Source organism: Copadichromis virginalis, linkage group LG6, assembly GCF_057382275.1.
Source record: "Copadichromis virginalis isolate Kocher_CV1m ecotype Utaka linkage group LG6, C_Virginalis_male_GT1.1, whole genome shotgun sequence".
NCBI classification, from domain to species: domain Eukaryota; kingdom Metazoa; phylum Chordata; class Actinopteri; order Cichliformes; family Cichlidae; genus Copadichromis; species Copadichromis virginalis.
The window spans coordinates 43,332,158-43,357,216 of record NC_140623.1 but is presented as its reverse complement, the minus strand read 5'-3'; the positions used below and the strand labels follow the sequence as shown (position 1 = coordinate 43,357,216).

Below are 25,059 nucleotides of genomic sequence, written 5' to 3'. Positions count from 1 at the left end.
ATGAGTTTGGCTCGCTGCGCAGACACCTGCACGTGACGCGGACAGGTGAGCCTCTCGCCTCAGAACGAACGTTTGCAGGTGGCCCGACTGATACGAAAAATCGTTTTTCTTTCAGATGCCTGGGACATAAACAGCTCAGCGTATGTGCAGTTAGTTACTCACACACACCATAAACACACTAAGAGGAAATAGTCGGATTGCACACAGCCGATAAATAGAGGTTGTCGTTTCCACAGTACGGGTGGAATAAAGTGTTGTGGGATGACGGCTGACTAACTGATGTCATTTGTGGAGAAAGTCAATATCCAGCAGTGAACATTTCTCTCCTGACGAGCTGCAGCAGTCGGCATCTTCACCTCTGAGATTCAGCGAGACATAAGCAACACCTCCATCCTGCTGGACAGGCGGCGTGGGAGGACGCACAGCTGAGCGGCTCATCGCCCAGAACAAACTCACAGATCACTAACGAGACCTCCGAATCCTGACGGGCTGCAGATTCAATATGAAAACAAACGATTCTGCTGCTTCAAATCACGCTCTTTATCAAATACACAAGATATTCAGAGCCTTAAATCTGCATCTGAGCAGCAGGGGCGACACCTCTGGATGTAACACAGACTGTGATTGGACGGTGAGCCGGGTAAACTCTTTCCTGACCAGTTTATGTCTCAGTCGCTGGTTTCAAGTCTGACTGAATAAAATTTGATGCTTAAAGCAGAGACGCAGAGACCTGCTAATCTGCAACATCCAATCAAAACCGTAGAATATCTCACACCAAACCTGGAGCTCCGCCTCCTCGGATGCTCAGCAGACATGTTATTGGTCACATGATGTCATTAAAAATGCTCCAAAAGGCTCCAACAGCACTAACACGGTCCAGGGTTCCAGCTCAGGTGAAGCCAGCAGCTACAGCCGCCTGTGTCACCATCCACCTGTCAGTCAAAGAGGCCACGCCCCCTAATAATGCAACCTTTAATACTTAATAGAATTTAAACAGGTGAGTTATAAACAGGTGTCACGACGGCTGAAATGATGGACAGAGACAAACAGTTTGTGTATCAGGCGGCGAACACTGAGCCAAAAACAGCCGACGGCGATGGCGGTCCCTGCATTTCCTCGTTTCTCAGCACGGTTACGTTCTTGGAAGCAACAGCAGAGCGAGAGATTGAAATCCATCTGAAAACTGGTTTTGGATTTGCCGCAGAGAGAATGTGAGCTGCAAGAATCGAGTTTTCAGCCTCCGTGTGACAGAAAGGTCACACAGCTATCGACACTCTGTGGCCCGTTTAACCTCCATCAGCAGCGGCTCAAACACGCCGACTGAATGACTCTCAGCCCTCCTCCCTCGCTGCAGGGGCATTAAGCAAACACAGCGTTCTGGGACTGGGGACGAGGGGGATTTCCCTCCGCTTAAATCTGGAGCACTGAGGGGATTATTCCTCCAGGAGACGAGGAGGGAGGGTGGAGGAGAGGAAAGCTGCCGAGTGAGGGGGGGGGGGGGGTTCCTGGGTCAGAGCAAAGAAATGATGATGATGATGATGCTGTAAGCAGCCAATAAAAAAGCGTGTGCGTTCTGGCCCAGAAGCTCTCATTTAGTCCCACCTCGCACTAAAATCAGCTCTTTCCTTTACAGACGTGCGCTTCCATAAACCCTCCCCGCGTTACCCATCACCTCAGGCTGAAACTTTCTGCCGCTGAAAACGCCACGTCCAGATATCCAGTCTTCACTGTGCTGAGCTAACAGAAGAGACTCCGCTACGTTTCTCAAACACAGACTGGAAACATTCAGATGTTTGTAGCAGGAGGACGCGGGATGGGTATCGTTTAGGTTTTATCCGATACCGGTGCCAAATCGGTACTTTTGAAACGGTGCCGGTGCTCAAACGGTGCTCAAACCGGTGCTTAAAGAATGGAGAACACAAACTTGTCCAAAAATCTCTCATGTTCAGCTGTTTTTTGTAAAAAGATAACAATGTTAGCCTTTTCTGCAGCTATGGGGCATATATGGTATCACTCTTGGCTGGAAGCAGTGCTTAATCAATGGAAAAAAACACAAACTTTGTCCTAAACCTCTCATGTTTAACTGTTTTCCACTTTTTCTTTGGTCATTTTAGCCTTTTTGGCCAGGGTGAAGGGAGCATCTGCCATCAAACAAGAGGACAGCCGCATGTAGCTATGATGGTGTTTGCTAGTTCACCTTACATGCATTAATGTAATAACGTGGTTAGCCTACTCAACGTAAATTACACACGAACAACATTAAGCTACTCACGCAGAGAAGAACGGCTGCTGCTGCATCATCATCCTCATCATTTCTGCTACACTGGCAGGGCTAGGGGCCAGGACTCTCCTCTTCGGGGTTTTTGGGGGATGTTGCATAACAGGCAACCCACCCACAGTAGATGTGCTCGGTGTGAGGTCTCGCAGCAAGCTATCAAATACGGCGCATTTCTGGGCTTTTAAAAAAAACGCTATGCGTCGCCAGGTGTTTCATCGGATTCTTGGTGTTACCTCCTTTGACAGTATCACAGTATCAGCTTAAAGCACTTGTTGCTGCTGAGTTTGAATCTTTTGCTGTGAAGTACAGCCAGACTTTTGACCGCTTCGCCTTGGACATTTTTAATCTGTAGCTCTGCTCTAAAAGAACGTACGTACCTGGACCCGCCTACTATCCTCGGAAACGTAAAATGATTGGCTAGAAGTGTATCACAGCTCAGGAAAAAAAAGCACCGAAATAAAGAACCGAAATGTGCGCTGCTTTTCAGTCTGGTTACTACCGTTTATGTCAGAACCGGTGCCATCATGGCACCGGACACCGGTACCCATCCCTAAGGAGGACGCGGGGAGGCGGGGAAAGCAAAGCCTCCTCCTGTTGTCAGTCCAACCCTCCTTCATTTCCTGTAACGATCTTCCTGTCGTCTCATTTCTGTTTTGCACAAAGATTTGCGGCAAACTGGAGCAGCCCACGCCGCTGGCGTCATCGCCATAACACCAAACTCCACGAGTGATTTTACAAAGGAGGCGAGGAGCTGGATGGAAGCTGGGAGGAGAAGAGTGGGGGGAAAAATGAGACGGATGAAGAAGATCTCTGATATGATGCCAGAGGAGACGAGATCAAGCAAGAGGCAGAAAGCGAGGCGGGGGTGGGTGGGGGGGGGGGGGGCGGGAAAAACGCTGTGATGAGGCCCACTCGCCGCTTTCCCTCAGGGAACGTCAACCGCAGACGTGCCGCTCTGGAGCCGACCAGACTTTAATTAGAACAACATAAACGCTCGAAGAGGAGGAGGAGGAGGAAGGCTGAGCAGAACAAAGAGGAGAGTCTGAACATCTAGAACGCCGAGCAGCTCCCCGTCTCGTCTAGTTTCTGTTGTCCTTCATTAGGAAACGCAAACTTTCCTTTGTGGAATCTGGGAATCGGCTAACACACCCGCATGATCCCGCGTGACCCGCATGATCCCGCACGACCCGCGTGATCCGCATGATCCCGCACGACCCGCATGATCCCGCACGACCCGCATGATCCCGCACGACCCGCGTGATCCGCATGATCCCGCACGACCCGCATGATCCCGCACGACCCGCGTGATCCGCATGATCCCGCTCGACCCGCATGATCCCGCGTGACCCCGCCCTCACAATTTCCTCTTTTTTTGTTTTTGAAGATTTCCAAAATCAAATGTGAGTTAAGGCTAGTTTGATTTCCTCTCCTGCAGCACCGTCTCTAACACAGGAAGAGCAACAGCGAAGCTTTATCACTCCACACTCCTCCTGAGGCCTGAAGCCCGTCGTTGCTCTGGTTTTCGCTTTATTTGCTCCTCTCGGTTCAGCGACGCTCCCTCGCCATCGACCCGCTCGGATCTCCATCCCTGACCCGCTGAGCCCTGCAGTAATGACGCTCCTCGTGTTTTTATCTAACAATCATGGCGAGCTCGCTCTGCCTCATGTTGCAGCAGCCATCATGTCAAAACGTATGTAAATAATATGTGTTGCTTGGCAACCTGTCATACTATCATTTTCTTTGGTGTCAAAATAACAACCTCTGTGATTCGAGGCACCAATGGTTGTAATTTTTCACCCCACATGCCCCAAAATCCACTCTGTGATGAATCCACGCGCCCAGCAGGTGTGGGACACATTCATCTCTTCTTCTGTCATACAGGATGCTCCAGTGTCTCCTGTGCCAGAGGAGGAAACAAAGCCCTGCAGCTCCTCTTTTTTAGTATTCGGAGACCTGCACAGATCTTATTGTGACAGCTGCTTCCTGAGCTAAACCGACTCTTCCACTGCAGCTGAAGTTGGATTCAGTGCAGTTCACTGTGTTATCACACTGAACTCACTTCCCTGTCTCAGTGGAGAGAAGTCGAAATATCCCAGCAACACCCAAACGCATCACGAGAAGGCTCCAGTTTATCTGACCTCTGACCCTCTGTGATCTGATCGGATGATTCCTACTTCAGACTTCCCAAACAGTGTGTCTGGTGCTGTAAGCATGTCAGGCTGAGGGCGCCCCTGTCCGCAGAGATTTTGGCTAAAGGCCCGTTTAAACAGAGCCTGGTCACAGCGCTGAGGCGTGGCTTGGGCCGACATTCGCCAACGCCCGCAAAACAAGCAGGTGTACATGCCATTCCTCATACGGCAGCTTCACATGAACGCACTGAGCTGCAGGAATCCAGGCCGGGGAGCGTTTTTGTTGTCGCACAAAGAGACGGAGGAAGTGTTGTTGTCGAAGCTCATCTGTGCTAAAGGCAGAGGACGGTCCGGCTCGGCGTTGCATAACACGCTTAGCTGCTCTTCTTCTCATGCTGCATTATTTAGACACAAAGCACAGAGATGCCGCTCTGGCTGACGAACCTTCCCACCGTGTGTGCAGCTTTGATTAGTTTTTATCAAGTGAGCAAAACCGTCGGGCCAATCAGAGCTCTGTCCCGCAGCGTCACTGAGACAGGGACTGTGTGAGTGTCACGTTCCCGTGGCAGCGCGCTCGCTCAGATTTGAAGTTTCATTTTTCGCTGTAGAAAGACGTTTTCTTCCCACGCAGAGCGCACAGTGGACGCTGATGTTTGTGTCACTTTTTTACAGAATCAAACTCAAAGTAATGCAAGTACTTCCACGCTTTAAACGCTGCGTGGTCGTACGCTCGCCATCACTCCGTGTTATCCATTGATCTGCACAAGCTCAGATGTCATTGTCATGAGACATTCTTACAATCAAAATCACGGATTGGTAACGCAGCGTGCTTACGGGAAAGTAACAGTAATCTAATTACTTCTTTGCAATAGTAATCCCTTACTTTACTCGTTACTTGAAAAAAGTAATCGGATTACAGTAATGCATTACTGCTCATCTCTGTTTACAAGTAGAGACGGACCGATCCGATATTACGTAACTCAGCTCATAACCTCAGCACGTCGCAGCAGTGTGGTCACGTGACAGAGCGGCTGTGTGTGTTTGTAGCCTCGCTACCAAACCGGCATTTCATCTCCGAGGAAGTGATCCCAGAGAAGTAAAGCAGTGTGTAAGTTCATCTCTGAATGTTTGTAAAGCATTCCAGCGTTAAGTTTAACAACTAATATATGGAGCGACTGCCTCTCTCTCTCTCCTGTTGTTACTTCAATCATGAAACTGATCAATGATCAGCTGATCGTCTCTCTTGTTTGTTTTTGGCCCACTTTGCAGCAGAAAGAGGAAACCAGCGGCTGAACAACAGCAGCACGTTTAAGCTTGATCAGCTGTTGTTAGGATTTATTTAATATTACTTTCTACACCAGGATCTTTTTCTACGCAGCTGACGGCTGTAACTGTGCAGGGGCGGATCTAGCAAAGTTTAGCCAGGGGGGCCGATAAGGCATGAACAGGGAAAAGGGGGCACAAAGACATACTTTTCTTTCTTATTCTCATTTAAAATGTCGAGCTTTTAATAAATAATTATCTGACACCCAAAGTTTTAATCTGATGTAAAATGAATAGAAGTCCATTACTGTATATAGTAACTATTAAGTATAATATACCCTAGTAAGCTGTAGTACTTTTTCCTTTGGGAACCATCTGTGCAGTCTGCAGTTCTGTTGAAGAAAGATGTTGAATCTATTTAATTATTGTGGAAAAATAATTGATTTCCGTGCATTTTATTTTAAACACATTAAATTACAGTTGATTACGTCGATTAAGCATCACAAGGCGGAGGGTGGGGGTGGTTCCCTTTTTTTTTTTTGCTGGGAGTTGGCGACCCTATTAGTTAGTGGAAATACTAAACAACCTAAGTACTCTTTAAAACACCAGAACAGGGAGGATGCTGCAGGTTTAAGTTTCTTAGATTGATCAGTTTTGCTGAATTATGAAATATTTGGGGTGCAGTGTGCTTTTTGCATACAGGTATAACTGAGTAGCTTTAGTTTAGTTTAGTTTGTTAAACTTGAGTATGAACTCATACAAAATGCAGCAAGAAATTTAAAAATTGTGTTATTGATTAAAAAAAATGAACTATATCGGAATCTGCAGATTTCCATATTATCGGTATCAGGCATAAAAAAGTGGTATTGTGCCATCTCTATTTACAAGTAACGAAAGGGTGGAGAACAAGTTTGGGGAAGAGCAGGAAGAGACTCCAGAATTGGGAAAGCCTCGGGATCCGTCAGGAAAACCGGACAGCACGACCGGGATACCTGCCTGCTGCCACCATAACCCGACGGCGGATGGATGAAGTTACCGAGCACTGCGCTGTTGCTCTTGGCCCTCATGCGTTCATCGTGCTGCAGCTTGTTGGCAGGTGTTGCTGCTGAGGATGGTCCGTGTGGAGGGACACGCTCTTTCCCTCCTGCTGTGCCAGACGTCTGTTTGTTTTGTCCGTCTGTCGTTCATTGTGATTCGTGCACGCAGCAACGATTATGAATATTTTTCAGTCGTGTTGATTTCAGAACTCGTTAGCTGTGCAGCCCATCGCTCGGCCTCAGCTTTAATATTATTTGTTACAAATACAAGATTTCTCTTTCTGCCCCGCTTGTTCACTTTGAAGCAGAATCAAGTCTCAGCGTGGAGAGTTAAACTTCACCTGCTGCTGTCTCATCCAGAATAATGCTGCCGTCAGCTCAGAGTTACAGCTCTACCACCTGTTAATAAGTCCGAGTACAGTCGGCTGAATAAATCAGTGTTTTTGAACCTTCACACGTCTACATTACAGCGCGTTACTGCACAGCAGGCTGCAGGTTCACCAACGCTCTCTGAAGAAGCGCATCTTGGTTTTGTTGGAGGCAGCAGCAGATCAAGCAGGCTGACTGCGTCCACACTAGGGCTGCCAACTCCCTGAAAGATAAATAAGGGACACCTCGTGGCCAGGGCCGGGCGACCCAGTTGTCTTCACCCTTCCCAGTGTGGTGAATTTTCTAGCTCTTTTTTTGTGTGTGAAATTATTTTTTTAACCATTTGACTTGAATTTGATTTAAGCAGATGCATATTCTTTGTGATATGAACACATGTGAAACAAATGATCATTTAGCCGTTTATTTTTTAGCTCAAAATGACAACATTAACACAGTAAAACAGGTCTCCTTCTTAAACAGAAGCCTGTCATGCTTAACTTTTGAGAATATAAGTAAATCTTTCTTTAAAAGAACTCTGTCCTGCTTAACTTAAAATAATAGAAAACAATAGAACAAAATCATTCTTGTAACAGTGCACATTTAGTGCATTTAGTACAATCGGCTTCAGTTGAAATATTATTTCAGCTTTTCTGATGCTAATCAGCTGCTCCTGTTTGTAAACCCGCTTGTTCCCATGATTACGCATCTTAACTCATCATTATTCATCTATGTATTACTTTTATGTATTAGTCATCTATTTGTTGTAATCATCTATCCTTGCAGTTGTTTATTACACAAAATAAATTATCACACTTCTGGCCACATAGCGCTGATATTCACTGCACATGCCCATATTAACCTTAACCAGAGGGTTTAAACAACAAACCAGTGTTTACATACCATATCTGCTTCTGCCGTGACCTGGTGGACAAAAAATTGGTTAAGGGTTCCCCGAGCTTTCACGCCCCTCATGTTCTTCATGTGCCCACCACTAGAAGCATGCCTATGGAAAAAGTGCGCCGGCACACAGTGCAGTGCGCGTTATAGGTGTTATCGTGCATTTTCCCAGCCAGGTGTTTTCCTTTTCCCCTTCCTCCCTGTACTTTTGCAGCCTATTTTTCTTTCTCTGAGCGAACAAACATTGCTGCTCTAATGCTGGGCTCACACTGTGCGGTTTTTGGCCCATTTTGAGACGATTTTTGAGTCGTGCGACCGATTTGGTGATCGGACCGATTTTGGCCTTCATCGTGCATCGTGTAGTATACGTGGGGTAACGAGAAGCGATTAACACCTCACGACCAGCTCCCGATCATCAATCGCTCGTGAGGTTCTCACCACAGCCGCTCACACTGCTCACGCACAAACACGTAAACGTCGGTGAAAAAGACGGAGCAGCACGGCTGCGCAGCGTGTGATCTGGACACAAGCGATGGAGGCACAACTTGGAGAACTTTGGAAAGCTCATCCGAGCCTTTTCGATGTGGCAAACTTCCCCCTGCTCACGCATGACTTCTTCTTCGTGTCATAAAAAAACCTTTTTATTTTATCTGAAGGTGTAATCGAGCAACAGTAACGTCCACACAGGCCGTCAGCTGCACAATTACCCAGAATTCTCGTGGTCTCCCCTGATCTAGGGTCTCGGTAAGACATTTTTATAAAACAGCACAGAGGGAAGAATAAAACTGGCTGCCGGTAACATCACAAGATTGGTTCGAATATTTCTGACAGAGACGACCTGGAGTTTAAAAAAACAAAGAAAAAAACAACTTCCTGTTTCCTGTCAGTGGGATGAAGCTGAGCTTCATTCAGAGGAACGAAGAAAACGTTCACGCCAGGTTTTGGCTGCACCTGAAAACATCTGAGACGAGCTCGTTGATCTGTGAACTGCTTAAACCGGAACTTTTTAAAGATTTTACGAAGTTTTCAGGCTAAAGGAATCAAATGTGGCCTCTCTGACTGACAGGTGGCTGTGAGAGGGGGCGTGGCCTCTCCGACCGACAGGTGGCTGTGAGAGGGGGCGTGGCCTCTCCGACCGACAGGTGGCTGTGAGAGGGGGCGTGGCCTCTCCGACGACAGGTGGCTGTGAGAGGGGGCGTGGCCTCTCCGACCGACAGGTGGCTGTGAGAGGGGGCGTGGCCTCTCCGACCGACAGGTGGCTGTGAGAGGGGGCGTGGCCTCTCCGACCGACAGGTGGCTGTGAGAGGGGGCGTGGCCTCTCCGACCGACAGGTGGCTGTGAGAGGGGGCGTGGCCTCTCCGACCGACAGGTGGCTGTGAGAGGGGGCGTGGCCTCTCCGACCGACAGGTGGCTGTGAGAGGGGGCGTGGCCTCTCCGACCGACAGGTGGCTGTGAGAGGGGGCGTGGCCTCTCTGACTGACAGGTGGTGGCTGTGAGAGGGGGCGTGGCCTCTCCGACCGACAGGTGGCTGTGAGAGGGGGCGTGGCCTCTCCGACCGACAGGTGGCTGTGAGAGGGGGCGTGGCCTCTCCGACTGATAGGTGGCTGCTAGCTGTCCTGAAACAGACCTCTGGACGGTGTTTGCAGACGCCGTCTTTGATGACCGCTCCTGCCTAACTGGTCTTTACTGGTGTCGTGAACTCACACACGAGAAACGGGGAATCAGACTTGGTCGCTCAGAGCTTCCAGCCCTGTCTCTTTGTTTGTGGACAATAGACTGTGAGTAATCTCTCCTGTTCTTGTGTGCCAGCTTCCTCTTCCTCCTCTTCCTCTCCCCTGCGGAGGATTACCTCAGAGGAAGTGACACTCACGCTCCGTCTCAGCCCGTGATGACATGCAGCCCGTCTGCACCAGAACAGATGGATTTACGGCTCAAATTGGTCTCCGGCCTCGTCGGCCAGCCAGCGCCGTCCCGCTCCAATCGTCACCCCCCTCCAACCCCCTCCAGGTCTTTATCATCAAAGCCACTCAGACAGCTGAGAGACACAAAGAGACGCCTGCTATCTGATTGTGCCGGGGAGGGGGGGGGGGGGGGGGGGGTTTAAATGGTGCACCAGCTGAGCCGCCACACAGGAAGTGATTCCTTTACGGGCTGGCTGTCAGTGAAGCTCGGCCGACGATGACTCGAGCTTATGTAAGACATGAGCGTGAAGCGTCCCACGCGCCGTGAGATCGTCTGACTCACTGCCCGGCATCCTTCACAGGAGGAAACGCTCACCTGCACCACACATGCACAGCAGGGATCGATACACTCTGATTTTATAACGCTGCAACAAAACATCTGCTGGAAGTGCAAACGAAGAGATTTCAGCCATTAAATATGATGGCATCGATCGTTTTGGCGTTTGTTATTTCATCAGAAGCATCAGAGTCACCCCTGCACCGAGGAATTCACCCCAGAAAGAGGAAATGAAAACTTTACTCCAACAGAACAAAAGTTAGAGATGCGTTCTTCTTCTACTACTTGTGCGTCCATTACAGTAAACATAAATTACAACCAAAAATACCAAGGTGAGCGCACAGTCATGTAAACAGGTCATGTAAACAAGTAGCAGATCGGCGCTTACAGTCAAAGGACCACGAGCTCCTCTACGACGTAACGTAGAGTCAGCGTCTGTCCATCCTCCACAGGGATGAGACTGATTGATGAGGTCACGCAGGAAACATCACTGCAGGTTATCCCTCCTACAGAAGGGGCTACACGCTGGGTCGTTGCATCAACCATTCATTTCTTTCAAATTTATACTTTGCATGAAGGCGGGCCCTGATATCATTCAGCACTGTGACCATGACGGTGCTCAGCGAGGACAGGTGGGACTGACCCCAGACACACGAGGCACTCGCTGGGAGGCAGCCGACCTTTGCGCCGTTACGATTGTTGGATCTGATCTGTGAGCAGTGAAAGCAGGAAGCCTTACAGGAGGCTTCTTTTCACCTCCACGTCTGCAGACACAGCTCTGACCTCGCTGGTCCTACAGGGAGTGGAGGACATCTCTGAGTCTGGATTCAAAACTTCACCCCTGACTGAGTGAAAAGAAGGACTGTGCTAATGACGCTAACCCAACTGGTTTTGTAGGATGACTCTCAGAAACAAGCAAAGAGCTGAGCGTCACAGGCTACGTTTGTCTGTTATTAAAAACATGTTTAGTGTCAGTGATCCGGAATAATGGGAGGTATATGAGCCATTTTATTTTCCACAGGATAATAAACTGAAGAGGCAGTGGACACCAATAATCTGCCGCCTGTCGCTAAGTGGCTCAAACTTTAATTAAAAGGGATGTTTGTTTTTTTGTTTGTGTTTAAATTGTCAAAATAAACTAAATCTGTCATCAGAAAGCAGCGCTATGATGTTCTGACTCTGCTCTTCAACTCCTGCAGCACGGACACTACTGAACATTTTAAAGTGAAAATGTTTTTGTTGCCTTTTAAATGCTTTGACTCACTTTGCCACTGCAGATATGTTGAATTCATTTTTGAACATGACCTCTGACTGTACGTATGCAGACCTCCCTCTTTTAAAGCAGGATAAAGAGCCCTGCATGCTGTCCCACGGAGGCTCTGCTCCACACTGAGAGGAAAACACCGGCAGGGTCTCGGTTTAAGGTTGCAGCTTTTAAATCTGCACACAAACGTTTCGTGACTGGACGGGATCACGCAGCGTGCACGCGCCCATTATCGGTATGCATCCATTATCGGACACGTTTAACTGAACACACACTGATCTTTGTGGGACAAAGCCCTCCTGGGGCGGTTTGGGAAACTAACCGATTCCGGTAACCAACCAAAAAACAACAACCCACAAACAAAAGCAAGCACGGCTCTACGTGCACGTTTGCCCCGCTCAGGTAAACCTGGCACGTCTCAGGTGACCTGGCTGCGGACACACGTAAGCTTGCATGACAGGTAGCTGCTCACACCCACACAGAGCCGGCTGGAATGACTGAAATGTCACCCGCAGCTAGCCTGCTTAGCAGAGAGCGCAGCGAATACAGCATAAGGCGAAACTGCCATTTAAATATTACGCAATTCTCGCACATCCCGCTTGACATTGGGAAACGAACAGTAAAACCAGTACCGAGCACCGCATCTAGAAACAGTGGAATCAGAGCGTGAATTCGGCGATAACACGATTAGAGAAGAAGCGCTTACAAACACATAACATTATGTTACTTAATGAATGTGCGTCATTCTGCGTATTGAGCCCCGTGCGCGACAAGGCACATGCAAACTGCACCTAGCCTCCAAAAAGTTAAAAACATTACACAAAAACATACGTTTTATTGGCTTAAACCTATGCCGAATTAAACGAAAAACACTTTCTATCAAAGTAAACTACAACTTTTACTTTACTCTGACGATGTATTCACCGATAATCGATTTTAAGAACAATTTCCACATTCTCCAATGGACTTCGGTACAGCGCCTCTCCGTTCTGCTAGCAACCTCAACAATGAAACCCCTTGCGACCGAGAGGCTGCTTACCTGCAGCTCGGCCCGCTCCACCTCCCACTGGGCCCTCTCCACCTCGAAGCGGGCCCACTCATGCTGGAGAAAGTGTAAAATCCCCGGGATGCTGTACTGAGCCCGGGCCGCCTCTCCGCCGCCGTCCCCGGGCTGCGGAGCTTTAACGTTCCCCGCGCCGGGTAAGCCCGAGCTGCCGCTGGTGTTAAAGAAGACACCGGGGCCCGCCTGCTCATCCATGGCTGGACCGTGAGCGATGCGGGGCGGCTTCAGTCCGGTGCTGACTCCCGCTTCAGTGAAATATCCTCCGCAGGAAAATGCGGTCCATCAACCGAACAACTCCTGCTCGAGCCAGCTGTCAAAGCGGCGGAGAGTCGAGCTGCCGGAACGAACGCAGCAACCACATCCTGTCCGGATTTTCAAAATATAATAGCTGAAGCGCTCTTATTATTATTGTTGTTTTATTTATTAAAATAAACATTAAGTAAAAAATAAATAAACAGATCTGAATTCTGTTTGAATGTATTGGATGTATTTATTATTTTCCTGTTGATTTCAATATCAATTTAAATAGTAAGCATCCCCCATTCATAAACTGCTGTTAACTTTAGACTGGCCCAATATAAATAGACTCAAACGACAAAGATAATAATAATAATAATAATAATAATAATAATAATAATAATAATAATAAGAAGAAGAAGAAGAAGAAGAAGAAGAAGAAGAATACAAAGAGACAATAACAGCAAAATAGGTTGGAAAACAGCACAAAAACTATACATTGGTCATCAGTGATCAGTTAGAATCATAAGTATTCTTTTACGGTCAGTAATTCATTTTTTTCTCCAACAGTCGATGTGAAACAATTCTAGAAATTCAAACTGCCCTGCCCTGAATGTTCCTGCATGGTTGGCTGGTGGCAGGTGATTGGCAGAGGAAGGTCCAAGTGAAGAAGAGCGCCTGTTACGTAGTCAGTTTGCTATGATTTACCTTGATCTGGTTCAGGTTTATGTACCCGGATGATGCTGAAGAGGAAAAGAAACACATTATTTTTCTAAAAGCTGGTTGTTACAGCAGCTAATTTTAAAGACTAGTCGCCTATAGAGCACAGTGGCTGAAGGCAGCCTTGGTTCCCTTCCATGGAGCATTCTCCCCTTGCTTGATTCTCTGCCCAGGACTCCTGCAAAGAAAAGTCTCAACCTCAGGAGGTTCACTGTGTGGTTACCCCCCTCCCCCAAGCTGTGTCATCAAGGTTACATTATAGAGGTCATGAGTTGTTAAGAACTCTGTCTTCTAAATATCTGATGTGATTAAATTTCAAGTTTTTAATCCATCATCCATCTGCTTCTCTGGCTGTGGCTCTCTGCGATGGCAGTTTAACGATCTAACCCAAGAGGCATCTGAGGCAGATGCTGAACCACCTAGGCACCTCAGCTCCTTTCAATGTGGAAGAGTAACAACTCTACCACAAGACAAAAACATGTGGTAACTGTGGTGAACAAATTCTGTCCTTAAAGAAAAACATTAAACATTTTCTAAATTCTCTCAAAGGCACATTATCAATAATCCTGTTTAATAACCAGGATGAGGGGTGGAGGGGGCTGTCTGCTGCCCTTGGGCCTAAAAGCTGCTGGGGCCGGCCCTGCTCCGCACTCTAACCTAATTCAATCGCGCTCATGCGGCCATGTGCTAATCAGCTGATGCGCTGCAGCCTCTATTTAACTCGCGCTCGCTCCGTAGCATGTGGACCCGGCTCTACGTCACGTACCATGGCGTCGCGCGAGAAAAGTCAGCCGCACAGCAAACCGTTCAAGCTGAGGAAGAGTTTAGGTAACCGGCACCGCCGCGAGCAGCAGCAACACTGATGTCCAGCAAACTCACTGTCTCTCTTCTGTCCACAGCAACGAGGAAACGGGAAGTGGCGGGCATCAGGGCCAAGTTCCCCAACAAGATCCCGGTAAGCGCGCGGTGGGGCTCACGCGGAGTCCGAGAAGGTGTGTTTTATGTTCTCACCCACTCACTGCGCCTTGCAGGTCATCATCGAGAGGTACGACAAGGAAAAGTATCTGCCTCCGCTGGACAAAACCAAGTTCCTGGTTCCGCAGGAGCTCACCATGACGCAGTTCCTCACCATCATCAGGTACCGGTACCTGCAAGCTTCACTGAACACATGCTGGAGTCCTTTAACACGAACTCGGAGCTCAACAATACTCACGCCTCAGTTCTACACTGAGGAGAAATGTTTTCCTGGTGAATTCATCAGTTAATGTTTATTTTAAAAATGAGAAGCTTTTATTCCAGAGTCTTACGCCCCCCCCCTTGGAGCACAGGTGTTAAACTCCAGGCCTCGAGGGCCGGTGCCCTGCAGGTTTTAGATGTCCTTGATCCATCACAGCTGATTTAATGGCTAAACGACCTCCTCAACATGTCCTGAAGTTCTCCAGAGGCCTGGTAATGAACTCATGTGATTCAGGTGTGAAGCCCCAGGGTGATCTAAAACCTGTAGGACACCGGCCCTCGAGGCCTGGAGTTGGACACCCCTGACTTGGAGTCTTTTGCTCTTTCACTTTTATTGACCCCTTTGTTGTTGTTTATGCTTACACAGCAGGATCTGTGACGGCCATGATGGCCTGAGGAAGCTGCTGTGTAAACATGAAGTGACAGGATGTGTCTTAACAGTTAATCCATGTCTGTCAAACCTTAGACCTCTGTAATGTCTGCGAGAGTCTTTATCACTCAGTGATCTGACTCGAGCAGAGAGCGCACAGGCTGGCTGCTCAAGCCAGTCGAGGAGCTCTGTCTACTCACAGAACCTGAGTTGCGTCCAGTAACTGTTTGTCATTTGGAACATTGAGTTTTCAGTAGTTGTAATCATGTGAACATAAAGACACGTATTGTAGTTTTATTTTAAGAACACAAAGGTCTGGTGTCTCAGCCTCGCTGCCCCACAATCGTACCCACTGACTGTAACGTCTGGGTGTCGATAAAGTTCTGTGGGAGTTTCCTGAGAAAGCTGCACACCAGCTCCACATGCTCAGGTTCACTGATGGGCTGATTTGGCTTTAGTGACTTGTCCTGATTGTCAGAAATGAGGCCTGGATATCAGACCTCAAGGGAAAGAGCAATTGGCTCATCTAACGGTTGGATGATTCCCCCTCAGAGTATGAATATAGACGCTGAAGCAAATCTTGTTGTGAGTGAATGAGTTTTGGGCTCTACTTAGAGTCTGATCAGAGGGTCAAAGTTGTGGCTTTAGGGGCAAATGTTTTGGATCGTCTCATGTTTTGTGGTACATGATCGTATCTTTACTGAAGCCGGTGCTCCAGCTGCAGTCGCTCATCATACACTTGCTCCTCAGTCTGACAAATGGAGCTTTTGCATAATCTTGGCTCTGACAGATGAATACCTGCACAAGCTTCACTTTAAACTCAGCCCTCGCTCAGTTTCCATGTGCTCCTCCCCCCAGTGTGAGCACGAATGCTTGAAATGCTCGAATCATAGCTGGAATCTGCACGTGGCTGACGCGTGCTGGCGTCACTGTTGTGCTGATGCAGCTAACAGCCTGCAGGCTGACTCTGATTAATGGTGGCTCCTTCTGGCTCCTCCCCTCAGGAACCGCATGGCGCTGCTGCCCAGCCAGGCCTTCTACCTGCTCATCAACAACAGAGGGCTGGCGAGCATGTCGCTCACCATGGCTCAGGTGTACAAACAGCACCAGGATGAGGACGGCTTCCTCTACATGACCTACGCCTCGCAGGAGATGTTCGGACGATGAAGCTCGTCCTGCTTCAGGTTTTATTCCCGTTACAGGCTGCTCGCCTCAGCTGCTGTAAATACAAAAGAGTGTATATATTGTAATTTTTGTTCTACACGCTGATTGGACGAGATGGATTTTAATCGTGTTCATCCAATAAATATTTTGATGTTAAGGAATGCTGCTGGTTCATGATTTCTGCTTGTGGATGGAGACACTTGGACTCAGCACCACATGAATCGTTTCACCTTCTCACTGTGAATATTTGATACTTGAAGCTTTATAAAGAACTGTTTGTTTCCTGTTAACAGGAACTGGTTATAATTTCAGTCTTAGAGCTTGATGTGGTTCCACTGTGTCCAGCAGAGGGCAGCATCACTGTACCAGGAGAGCAACATGACGGACAGGAGCTCTGCAGAAGATCAGAAACATAAGTGCAGACTGTTAATGAGAAATGATGAAGTAGAGCAGCATATAAACTGAACTGAAGCTGTAACCGATGTGATGATTCTGGTGGCTGACCTTGGCTCAAATAAGAGGGTGAAAGGTCACAAACAGAAGTCATCTGTATGTTTAAGGCATGGCTATTCAACTACGAAGTTAGTTGGGCCAGATTTTCAAACAGAGGAATTTATCTGGGATGTATGTATATGAAGCCAGTAAGCAGCAGATCATGATCAATTTCAAACCCACACAACTGTATTGGAAAACAAGTAAAAAAAAAAAATTTTTTTTCATTCCTTTCCCCTGTAAATCTGGTGACCTCACAAATGCACACCAAAAGGTCCATTTAAACAAAAAAGGGAGCTATACCTAAACTATTTTTTGCACATTTGAAATAATAACAAACATTTTGATAATTCCCTTTCAAAATATTTTGCTGACCACTCACTGTTCCTGCCATGGATACAGACACGCTTCATATCCAGACCATTTTCCTGAAGAGCTTAAATCTTCTCAAACATTATTTGGCCAGCTGTGTGTCCCTCTAACAGTAGTAAGCTGAGCAATTTCCCATCCAAAAAACGGACGTATACGCACAACTGTGCATTATCAGTTCTGTCTGATCTCCTGCTATAGACATTACATCAGTTTTCTTCAGGTCATCTAACAGCATTTCAAACTCATCTGACGCCAGAACTTCAACTCTACGAATATTTGAACTGTCCTACGGGAGTACGTTTTTAATAGCAGGTGTCACACTTTAATTTTTTCATCACTTTTCACCACATCCACCACGACCAGCATGCAGTGTTTCAGAATCTGTGAAAGGCCTTTTCTTCTTCGCCAAGAAGCAAACACGAAGGGAAGATGCTGCTGTACAGCCCAAGAGAGATGCTGCCGCTCTCTTGGCCTGTACAGGACCCTCACCATGGTGTATACAGTGTTATATTAATATAACACTGTCTGCAAATATGATTAAAAAAAAATCCACAATCTCAGGTTCCTCCTCCGTCAGAGAGGTGACATTCAACGTCCCACTTGTCAGTCTGGACAGCCACGACCACCACCCGACACACAATAACGTCATGAAAGTACATTTTAAAAAAGGGCAATGCAAACATGGCCAATAACTGTCATTATTGGCCATGTTTGCATTGCCAACCATCATTCTGATGATCTGCAAAATGATTTGATCTAAAGTATGATTAAAGTTCAGCCTGATTAATATAAACGTCACTGACAATTACTAATATATTGGAAAACCAAAATCCTTCCCACTCAGTTGTCTTTCTGTCCAACAGCTCCTTTTCTTGACTTGTAAGAGTTTGATGTAATGTGTGCTGGTCTGAGCCTGAGAGAAAACAAGTAAAAGTCTGTGGCTTTACAAGCTTTACAAAATTAAGCAGATGTGACACAATTTCAGTTTTTTGTTTTTACATTTTAATAAATAAGTAATGATAAATATATCAGAGCCACTCTCTTCTTAAAAATCAAAACCCCCCAAAAGAGTTAAATGAGTAACTGTTGGGCTACCTGGTTGTTGACCAGGTGTTTTGAACTTTTTATCTTGTTCTCATTATGGCCGCATTTTAAGGCCGATTACGTCACAGCGACGCGACGAAGGCTGTCCAAATTCGTAGACTCCTCCTTTTCCCCGAATTAGAAGGATGGGTCGGGTGTGTCCTTCGTGGCCCACCATATCCCAGAATTCATAGCTCGGCCCAGCCAAACTCCAGTTTCCAACAATGGCGGCCGCTACTAAGTTTTAAAGTTACTCATACTAATTATCATCAGGGGGTCCTTTTGTCCCTCTGTAGGGGGAAACTCCCACTAGGTTTGTATCTGGGACTCTCCACCATTTGACCTTAGAACTGAAGAAGCTTCTCGGATGAGAGGTGAAACGTCTTCAAGCAACTTAAAGAAGTCCAGACGCTTTTCTTTCCAAGCTCCTTTGACTACGATGACCTGGATGACTGAGAACCATCAGACATTTCTCCGATTCCAAACCCCAGCAGCTGTCTATTGTAAGTTTTGTGTCTACTAAAATAAAAATAAAAGTGTTCCAACATCTCACTTTTTTTTTTATTCAGGCATACAGTACATGCATACTATTTTTATTAATAGAGATTATGCTTGTGTTTCAGTCATGTAGTGATTGTGCTTAACTGTATGAAGCTTATTAAACATTATGAAACAGATGACATGAGAATTTTGCTAAAGTGCTTGAGATACTTTTTTAAATTATCTTTTTTCTTTAAAAAAATCTACTACATCATGTATAATTTTCTTCATGTCATGTGTAATTTCCATTGGAAATACTAGTCACAGTTAAATTAAGAGGGGAAGTAAAAACTCCGAAACGGAGATGTCATCAAGTGTGTCTGACTTCCTGCCACACAATATATGCTTACAACCACATTTCCTGGTTATCCAAAGCTCATCTCCCCACACGCGTGTATGGCTTAACTTTAATGGTTCACCATATGCAAGCACAGAATCCGAGAAGCTTCTTCACACAAATGGCCGGGGGTGGACATCCCTCAGAAGATAAGGACACCAGAGTCTCACATGGAATGTGCCTGCAGTTAAACAGCTACAGCTAATTACCTCCCCCAGCATCACAGATGTGTAGAGGATAGGGTTGCCAACCGTCCCTTGAAAAACTGAATCGTCCCGTATTTCGAAACAAAAGTACACGTCCCGTATTGAGCTAATAAGGGACGCACTTTGTCCCGTAATACAGTGAGAATCAAAAGTAGTCTATAACTTTTAATGGAATTAACGCTTTGTTTGAAAACATAATTCCCAGCCCCTCTCCTGCTTTGTGACCAATGAGCTGACAGCACACTTATGACAATTCGAGTATGACAATTCAGATTACCGCTCATCTCATTGGTCGAGGAAAGGTCGCTTATGGAGAAAATACCGGAAGACAACAGATGACCACAACAACCTAACCCTAACGCCGACACTGCGGTGCAAGTCTCGGATGACAGTACACCTAAAGCTGGGCAGACACTGTGCGATTTTTTCAGTATTCAGCTCCTGCTCAAACTGCACGATTGACTCGCAGAGGTTAGAAGTTCATAGGTCACGATGTACTCTCACACTATACGGCCCGATGCTCTGATGCGACCTGAGTGCTCACACTGTGCCTCCATAACGTGAAGGTTATAACAGAAAATCTGTCGCTCGCTCTCTGTCTTTCACTCACACAGACCACCATCAACTTTGCTAAACTGCTAATGAAAAACATTGATCAGGCAGCTGTGATTAACCCTTGTGCTCCCCTTCGGGGCAGCCCCAGACCCAGGGGGTCCCAGAGTACCCCACCCTCAGTAGAGACGGGTGAATGAAAATGAAAAAATCCCCAGAACGATCATTTGGGGTCGTCGAGTGCCCCAGAGCGATTCTAATGGGTTTCGTCAGGGGATCGGGAAAGAAAATGTAGCACTTGGGGGCCACGCACAAAAGCTGCTGCGGCAGCGTGGGGGTCATTGATACCCCAGTACATGAAAATGAAGCATAATCACAATAATGATAATAATGATAATAATACTCCTCCTTGAATCGCTACCTTATCGTGGTGGAGGGGTTTGTGTGTCCCAGGGATCCCAGGGGCTATGTTGTCTGGGGGCTATTGCCCCCTGGTAGGGTCTCCCATGGCAAATTGGCCCTGGGTGAGGGACCAGACAAAGAGCGATTCATAAGACCCTTATGAAAAGGACACCGAGGGAACAGTTTACCCTGCCCGGGATAGGGTTACCGGGGCCTCGCCCTGGAGCCAGGCCCGGGGAGGGTGCCTGAGGGCGAGCGTCTGGTGGCCGGGCCTTAGTCCATGGGGCCCGGCGGGGCACAGCCCGAAGAGGAGACATGGGCCCATCCTCCCGCAGGCCCACCACCCGCAGGAGGCGCCATAGGGGTCGGGTGCATTGTGTGCCGGGTGGCGGGCAGGAGCGGAGGCCCTGGCGGACTGACCCCCGGCTGCCAAGACTGGCAATAGGGACATGGAATGTCACCTCTCTGGTGGGGAAGGAGCCTGAGTTAGTGCGTGAGGTTGAGAGGTACCGGCTAGATATAGTCGGGCTCACCTGTACACATGGCTTGGGCTCTGGAACCAGTCTCCTGGAGAGGGGCTGGACTCTGTCTCAGTCTGGAGTTGCCCTTGGTGAGAGGCGGCGGGCTGGGGTGGGTATCCTAATATCCCCTCGGCTTGCTGCCGGTACGTTGGGGTTTTTCCCGGTGGACGAGAGGGTTTGTTCCCTGCGCCTTAGGGTCGGGGAACGGGTCCTGACTGTCATCTGCGCTTATGCGCCGAGTGGCAGTTCAGAGTACCCAGCCTTCTTAGAGTCCCTGGGGGGGGGGGGGGGGGGGGGTGCTGGAGGGTGCTCCACCTGGAGACTCTGTTGTCCTGCCGGGAGACTTCAATGCTCACGTGGGTAATGACAGCGAGACCTGGAGGGGCGTGATTGGGAGGAACGGCCTCCCTGATCTGAACCCGAGCGGTGCTTTGTTATTGGACTTCTGTGCTAATCACAGTTTGGCCATAACGAACACCCTGTTCGAACATAAGAGTGTCCATAAGTGCACGTGGCACCAGGACGCTCTAGGCCGTAGGTCGATGATCGATTTTGTAATTGTATCAGCAGACCTGCGACCATATGTTCTGGACACTCGGGTAAAGAGAGGGGCTGAGCTGTCAACTGATCACCACCTGGTGGTGAGTTGGATCAGGTGGCGGGGGAAGACGCTGGACAGACCTGGTGCACCTAAACGCGTAGTGAGGGTGTGCTGGGAACGTCTAGCAGAGGCCCCAGTCCGCGAGATCTTCAACGCACACCTCCGGCAGAGCTTCAACAGCATTCCGAGGAAGACTGGGGACATTGAGTCCGAATGGACCATGTTCAGCGTCTCCATTGCCGAAGCTGCTGCATTGAGCTGCGGCCGCAAGGTGGTTGGTGCCTGCCGTGGTGGTAATCCCCGAACCAAATGGTGGACACCAGAGGTGAAGGGAGCCACTAGGCTGAAGAAGGAGTCCTATCGGGCTTGGTTAGCCTGTGGGACTCCGGAGGCAGCCGACAGGTATCGACAGGCCAAGCGGAATGCGGCTCGAGCAGTGGTTGAAGCAAAAACTCGGGTGTGGGAGGAGTTCGGAGAGGCCATGGAAAAAGACTTTCGGACTGCCTCGAAGAGATTCTGGCAAACCGTCAGGCGTCTCAGGAGGGGAAAGCGGTGCTCTACCTTCACTGTGTATAGTGCTGGCGGAGCGCTGCTGACGTCGACTGAGAAAATTGTCAGGCGGTGGAAGGAATACTTCGAGGACCTCCTTAATCCCACTGACACGTCTTCCGAGGAGGAAGCAGAGTCTGGGGATGAGGGGAATGACCCGCCAATTTCCGGGGGCGAGGTCACTGAGGCAGTTAAACAACTCCTTGGTGGCAGAGCCCCTGGTGTTGATGAGGTCCGCCCCGAGTTCCTGAAGGCTCTGGACGTTGTAGGGCTGTCCTGGTTGACACGCCTCTGCAATGTTGCGTGGAGATCAGGGGCAGTACCTGTGGACTGGCAGACCGGGGTGGTGGTCCCCATCTTCAAGAAAGGGGACCGGAGGGTGTGTTCCAACTACAGGGGGATCACACTCCCCAGCCTCCCTGGGAAAGTCTATGCCAGGGTGCTGGAAAGGAGAGTTCGTCCGTTAGTCGAACCTCGGATACAGGAGGAACAATGCGGTTTTCGTCCTGGTCGCGGAACACTGGACCAGCTCTTTATCCTCTCCAGGATACTTGAGGGTGCATGGGAGTTTGCCCAACCAGTCTACATGTGTTTTGTGGACTTGGAGAAGGCATTCGACCGTGTCCCTCGGGGTGTCCTGTGGGAGGTGTTGCGGGAATATGGGGTGTCTGGCCCATTGCTACGGGCCATTCGATCCCTATACAACCGTTGCAAGAGCTTGGTTCGCATTGCCGGCAATAAGTCGGACTCGTTCCTGGTGGGTGATGGGCTCCGCCAGGGCTGCCCTTTGTCACCGGTTCTGCTCATAATTTTTATGGACAGGATTTCTAGGCGCAGCCAAGTGGCGGAGGGCTTTCGCTTTGGTGGCCTCAGAATCTCATCTCTGATTTTTGCAGATGATGTGGTTCTGTTGGCTTCATCGGGTGAAGGCCTCCAGCTCGCACTGGAACGGTTCGCAGCCGAGTGTGAAGCAGCGGGAATGAGGATCAGCACCTCCAAATCTGAGGCCATGGTTCTCAGCCGGAAAAGGGTGGAGTGCCCACTCCGGGTCAGGGATGAGTTCCTGCCCCAAGTGGAGGAGTTCAAGTATCTCGGGGTCTTGTTCGCGAGTGATGGGAGAAGGGAGCCGGAGATCGACAGACGGATTGGGGCTGCAGCTGCAGTAATGCGGACGCTGCACCGGTCCGTCGTGGTGAAGAGGGAGCTGAGTGTAAAAGCGAAGCTCTCAATTTACCGGTCGGTCTACGTCCCTACCCTCACCTATGGCCACGAGCTGTGGGTAGTGACCGAAAGAACGAGATCGCGGATACAAGCGGCAGAAATGAGCTTCCTCCGAAGGGTGGCTGGCCTCTCCCTTAGAGATAGGGTGAGAAGTTCGGCCATCCGGGAGGGGCTCAGAGTAGAGCAGCTGCTGCTCCACATCGAAAGGAGCCAGCTGAGGTGGTTCGGGCATCTGACAAGGATGCCCCCTGGGCCCCTCCTGGGCGAGGTGTTCCAGGCATGTCCCACCGGGAGGAGGCCCCGGGGCAGACCCAGGACACGCTGGAGAGATTATATCTCTCGGCTGGCCTGGGAACGCCTTGGTATTCCCCCGGATAAGCTGGAGGAGGTGGCTGGGGAGAGGGAGGTCTGGGCCTCTTTGCTTAGGCTGCTGCCCCCACGACCCGGCCCCGGACAAAGCGGATGAGGATGGATGGATGGATGGATGGATGATAATAATAATAATAAGAAGAAGAATACAACACACAGACGCTTCTGAGTTTTATTTTATTTTATTTGAAATTACACTCACGATACAACTGAGGCAATCTGGAAGGCAAAATAAAAGTCAACAACGGGGTTGAATCAGCCTTTCAAGACAAACGAATCTCAGTAGATATGTCAAGAACAGGTTTACATGAAAAAAAGGTTTACATGAAAAAATATCAACAAACTGTCCGTGTTTCAGGCGCTCGGTGCTGTACAGCGCCTCCTGTGGACGAACGTCATAGAGCCTGCCCGAAACTAGGAGAAAAATTGAAACGGGAGTGGCAGCCACAGAGGGAAATGATGACCTATCCAGGCCATACCATCCGCCACGGTGCCGACCTTGACGTCGTCCGCTTCCATGTTGCGGGCGATCAGGAGACGCTGAATGGAAGGAATGAAACGAGGTGTGAGGAGTCTTTTCCTGATGCTGTAATAATGTTCAGCGTAAAAGTCATCGTCCAAGACTCGCAGACACTCGTGTTGTCTCTGGCTGGGGTGATTGGTCTTGCACTCGTTGCACGCTTCGGTGCGGTACTCGTTGATCACTCTGGCCCAGAGCTCACCTTTCCCTGGGCTTAAAGCTCCTTAATTACTGATGAGAGTCAGCTGCACAAAAGGGAAAGGCGGCACCTCAGGCAGAAGAGGTGGTGGGACACGCCCACACAGGCACCTTCAGGAGGAGGCCCTGCTAGGGCCGTAACACATAACACAACTTTATAAATATAAACATTTTAATATTGCATACTCTGTATATATTCCCACTGTGACAGTGTTGTAACTACTTGCACTTTATATTCTGACTACACCCACTCATAAGCTACATATGCACTTGTTTTACTTTACTATTTTCTATCTCAGAGTGAAGTCTATTCTTTATTTTAGTTAGTTTTTATTTAGTCGTGTGAGAGGAACCGGCAAAGTGAGAGTTTCATTGCTCTGCGTAACCACTTGTGTTTTGCGGTGTATATGAAAATAAACATCTTGAATCTTGAATGTTGAAGCTGAAGAGCAGGACAACCAATCATCAAATCAACATTTCATGAATGTTGAAAGAGTTGCAAATAGATGATCTGAATGTGACAAAACCGAGGAGAAAACAAAGGCTGATGAGCTCATTTTTGTTCATGTGAGATTTGTGTGCTCAGTGTTTGTATATAATTTCAGTTCACCCAGTTTTCTACCTTTCCTGTCTTTGTGTTCGCAGGTTCTCTTTGAGGTTTGTGACTTCTGTTTGTTGCAGTAGTGGTAGTAGTAACGGCCATGCAATTTTGTATGTAGCAGAGGTATGACCATATTTCATGCTTATTGGCTGCAGGAGGAGGAAATGTGTATGTGTACATTTCCTGATTTGGTATTCGCACTTCTGCACCCTTTGTTTCGCACTTCTGCT

At 48.4% G+C, this 25,059-nt stretch overlaps 2 protein-coding genes across 3 annotated transcripts in view; one reads left to right on the top strand and one right to left on the bottom strand.

Moving 5' to 3' along the window:
* LOC146708601 (striatin-like) overlaps positions 1–12,887 on the bottom strand; it is a 35,721-nt gene extending 22,834 nt beyond the window's left edge. For both annotated transcript variants that reach the window (XM_085460559.1, XM_085460560.1), the window contains exon 1: positions 12,515–12,887. In XM_085460559.1, coding sequence (XP_085316685.1) covers positions 12,515–12,733 — 219 coding nt within the window. In that variant the 5' untranslated portion in view covers positions 12,734–12,887. The remainder of the gene's footprint in view (positions 1–12,514) is intronic.
* A 1,282-nt stretch (positions 12,888–14,169) lies between these two features.
* On the top strand, positions 14,170–16,422 carry map1lc3c (microtubule-associated protein 1 light chain 3 gamma). The gene is made up of 4 exons (XM_085460618.1): positions 14,170–14,323; positions 14,395–14,450; positions 14,527–14,633; positions 16,106–16,422. The coding sequence occupies exons 1-4, from the start codon at positions 14,170–14,172 to the stop codon at positions 16,266–16,268; spliced, it is 480 nt and encodes a 159-aa protein (XP_085316744.1). The 3' UTR covers positions 16,269–16,422.
* The last annotated feature ends 8,637 nt before the right edge of the window (positions 16,423–25,059 follow it).

Bases quoted from the DNA above. Each gene is read 5' to 3' on its own strand.
- map1lc3c (XM_085460618.1), top strand. From the start codon at position 14,170: ATGCGGCCATGTGCTAATCAGCTGATGCGCTGCAGCCTCTATTTAACT. The intron at 14,451-14,526 runs GTAAGCGCGCGG...TGCGCCTTGCAG, and splicing joins AGTTCCCCAACAAGATCCCG to GTCATCATCGAGAGGTACGA. The intron at 14,634-16,105 runs GTACCGGTACCT...TCCTCCCCTCAG, and splicing joins CAGTTCCTCACCATCATCAG to GAACCGCATGGCGCTGCTGC.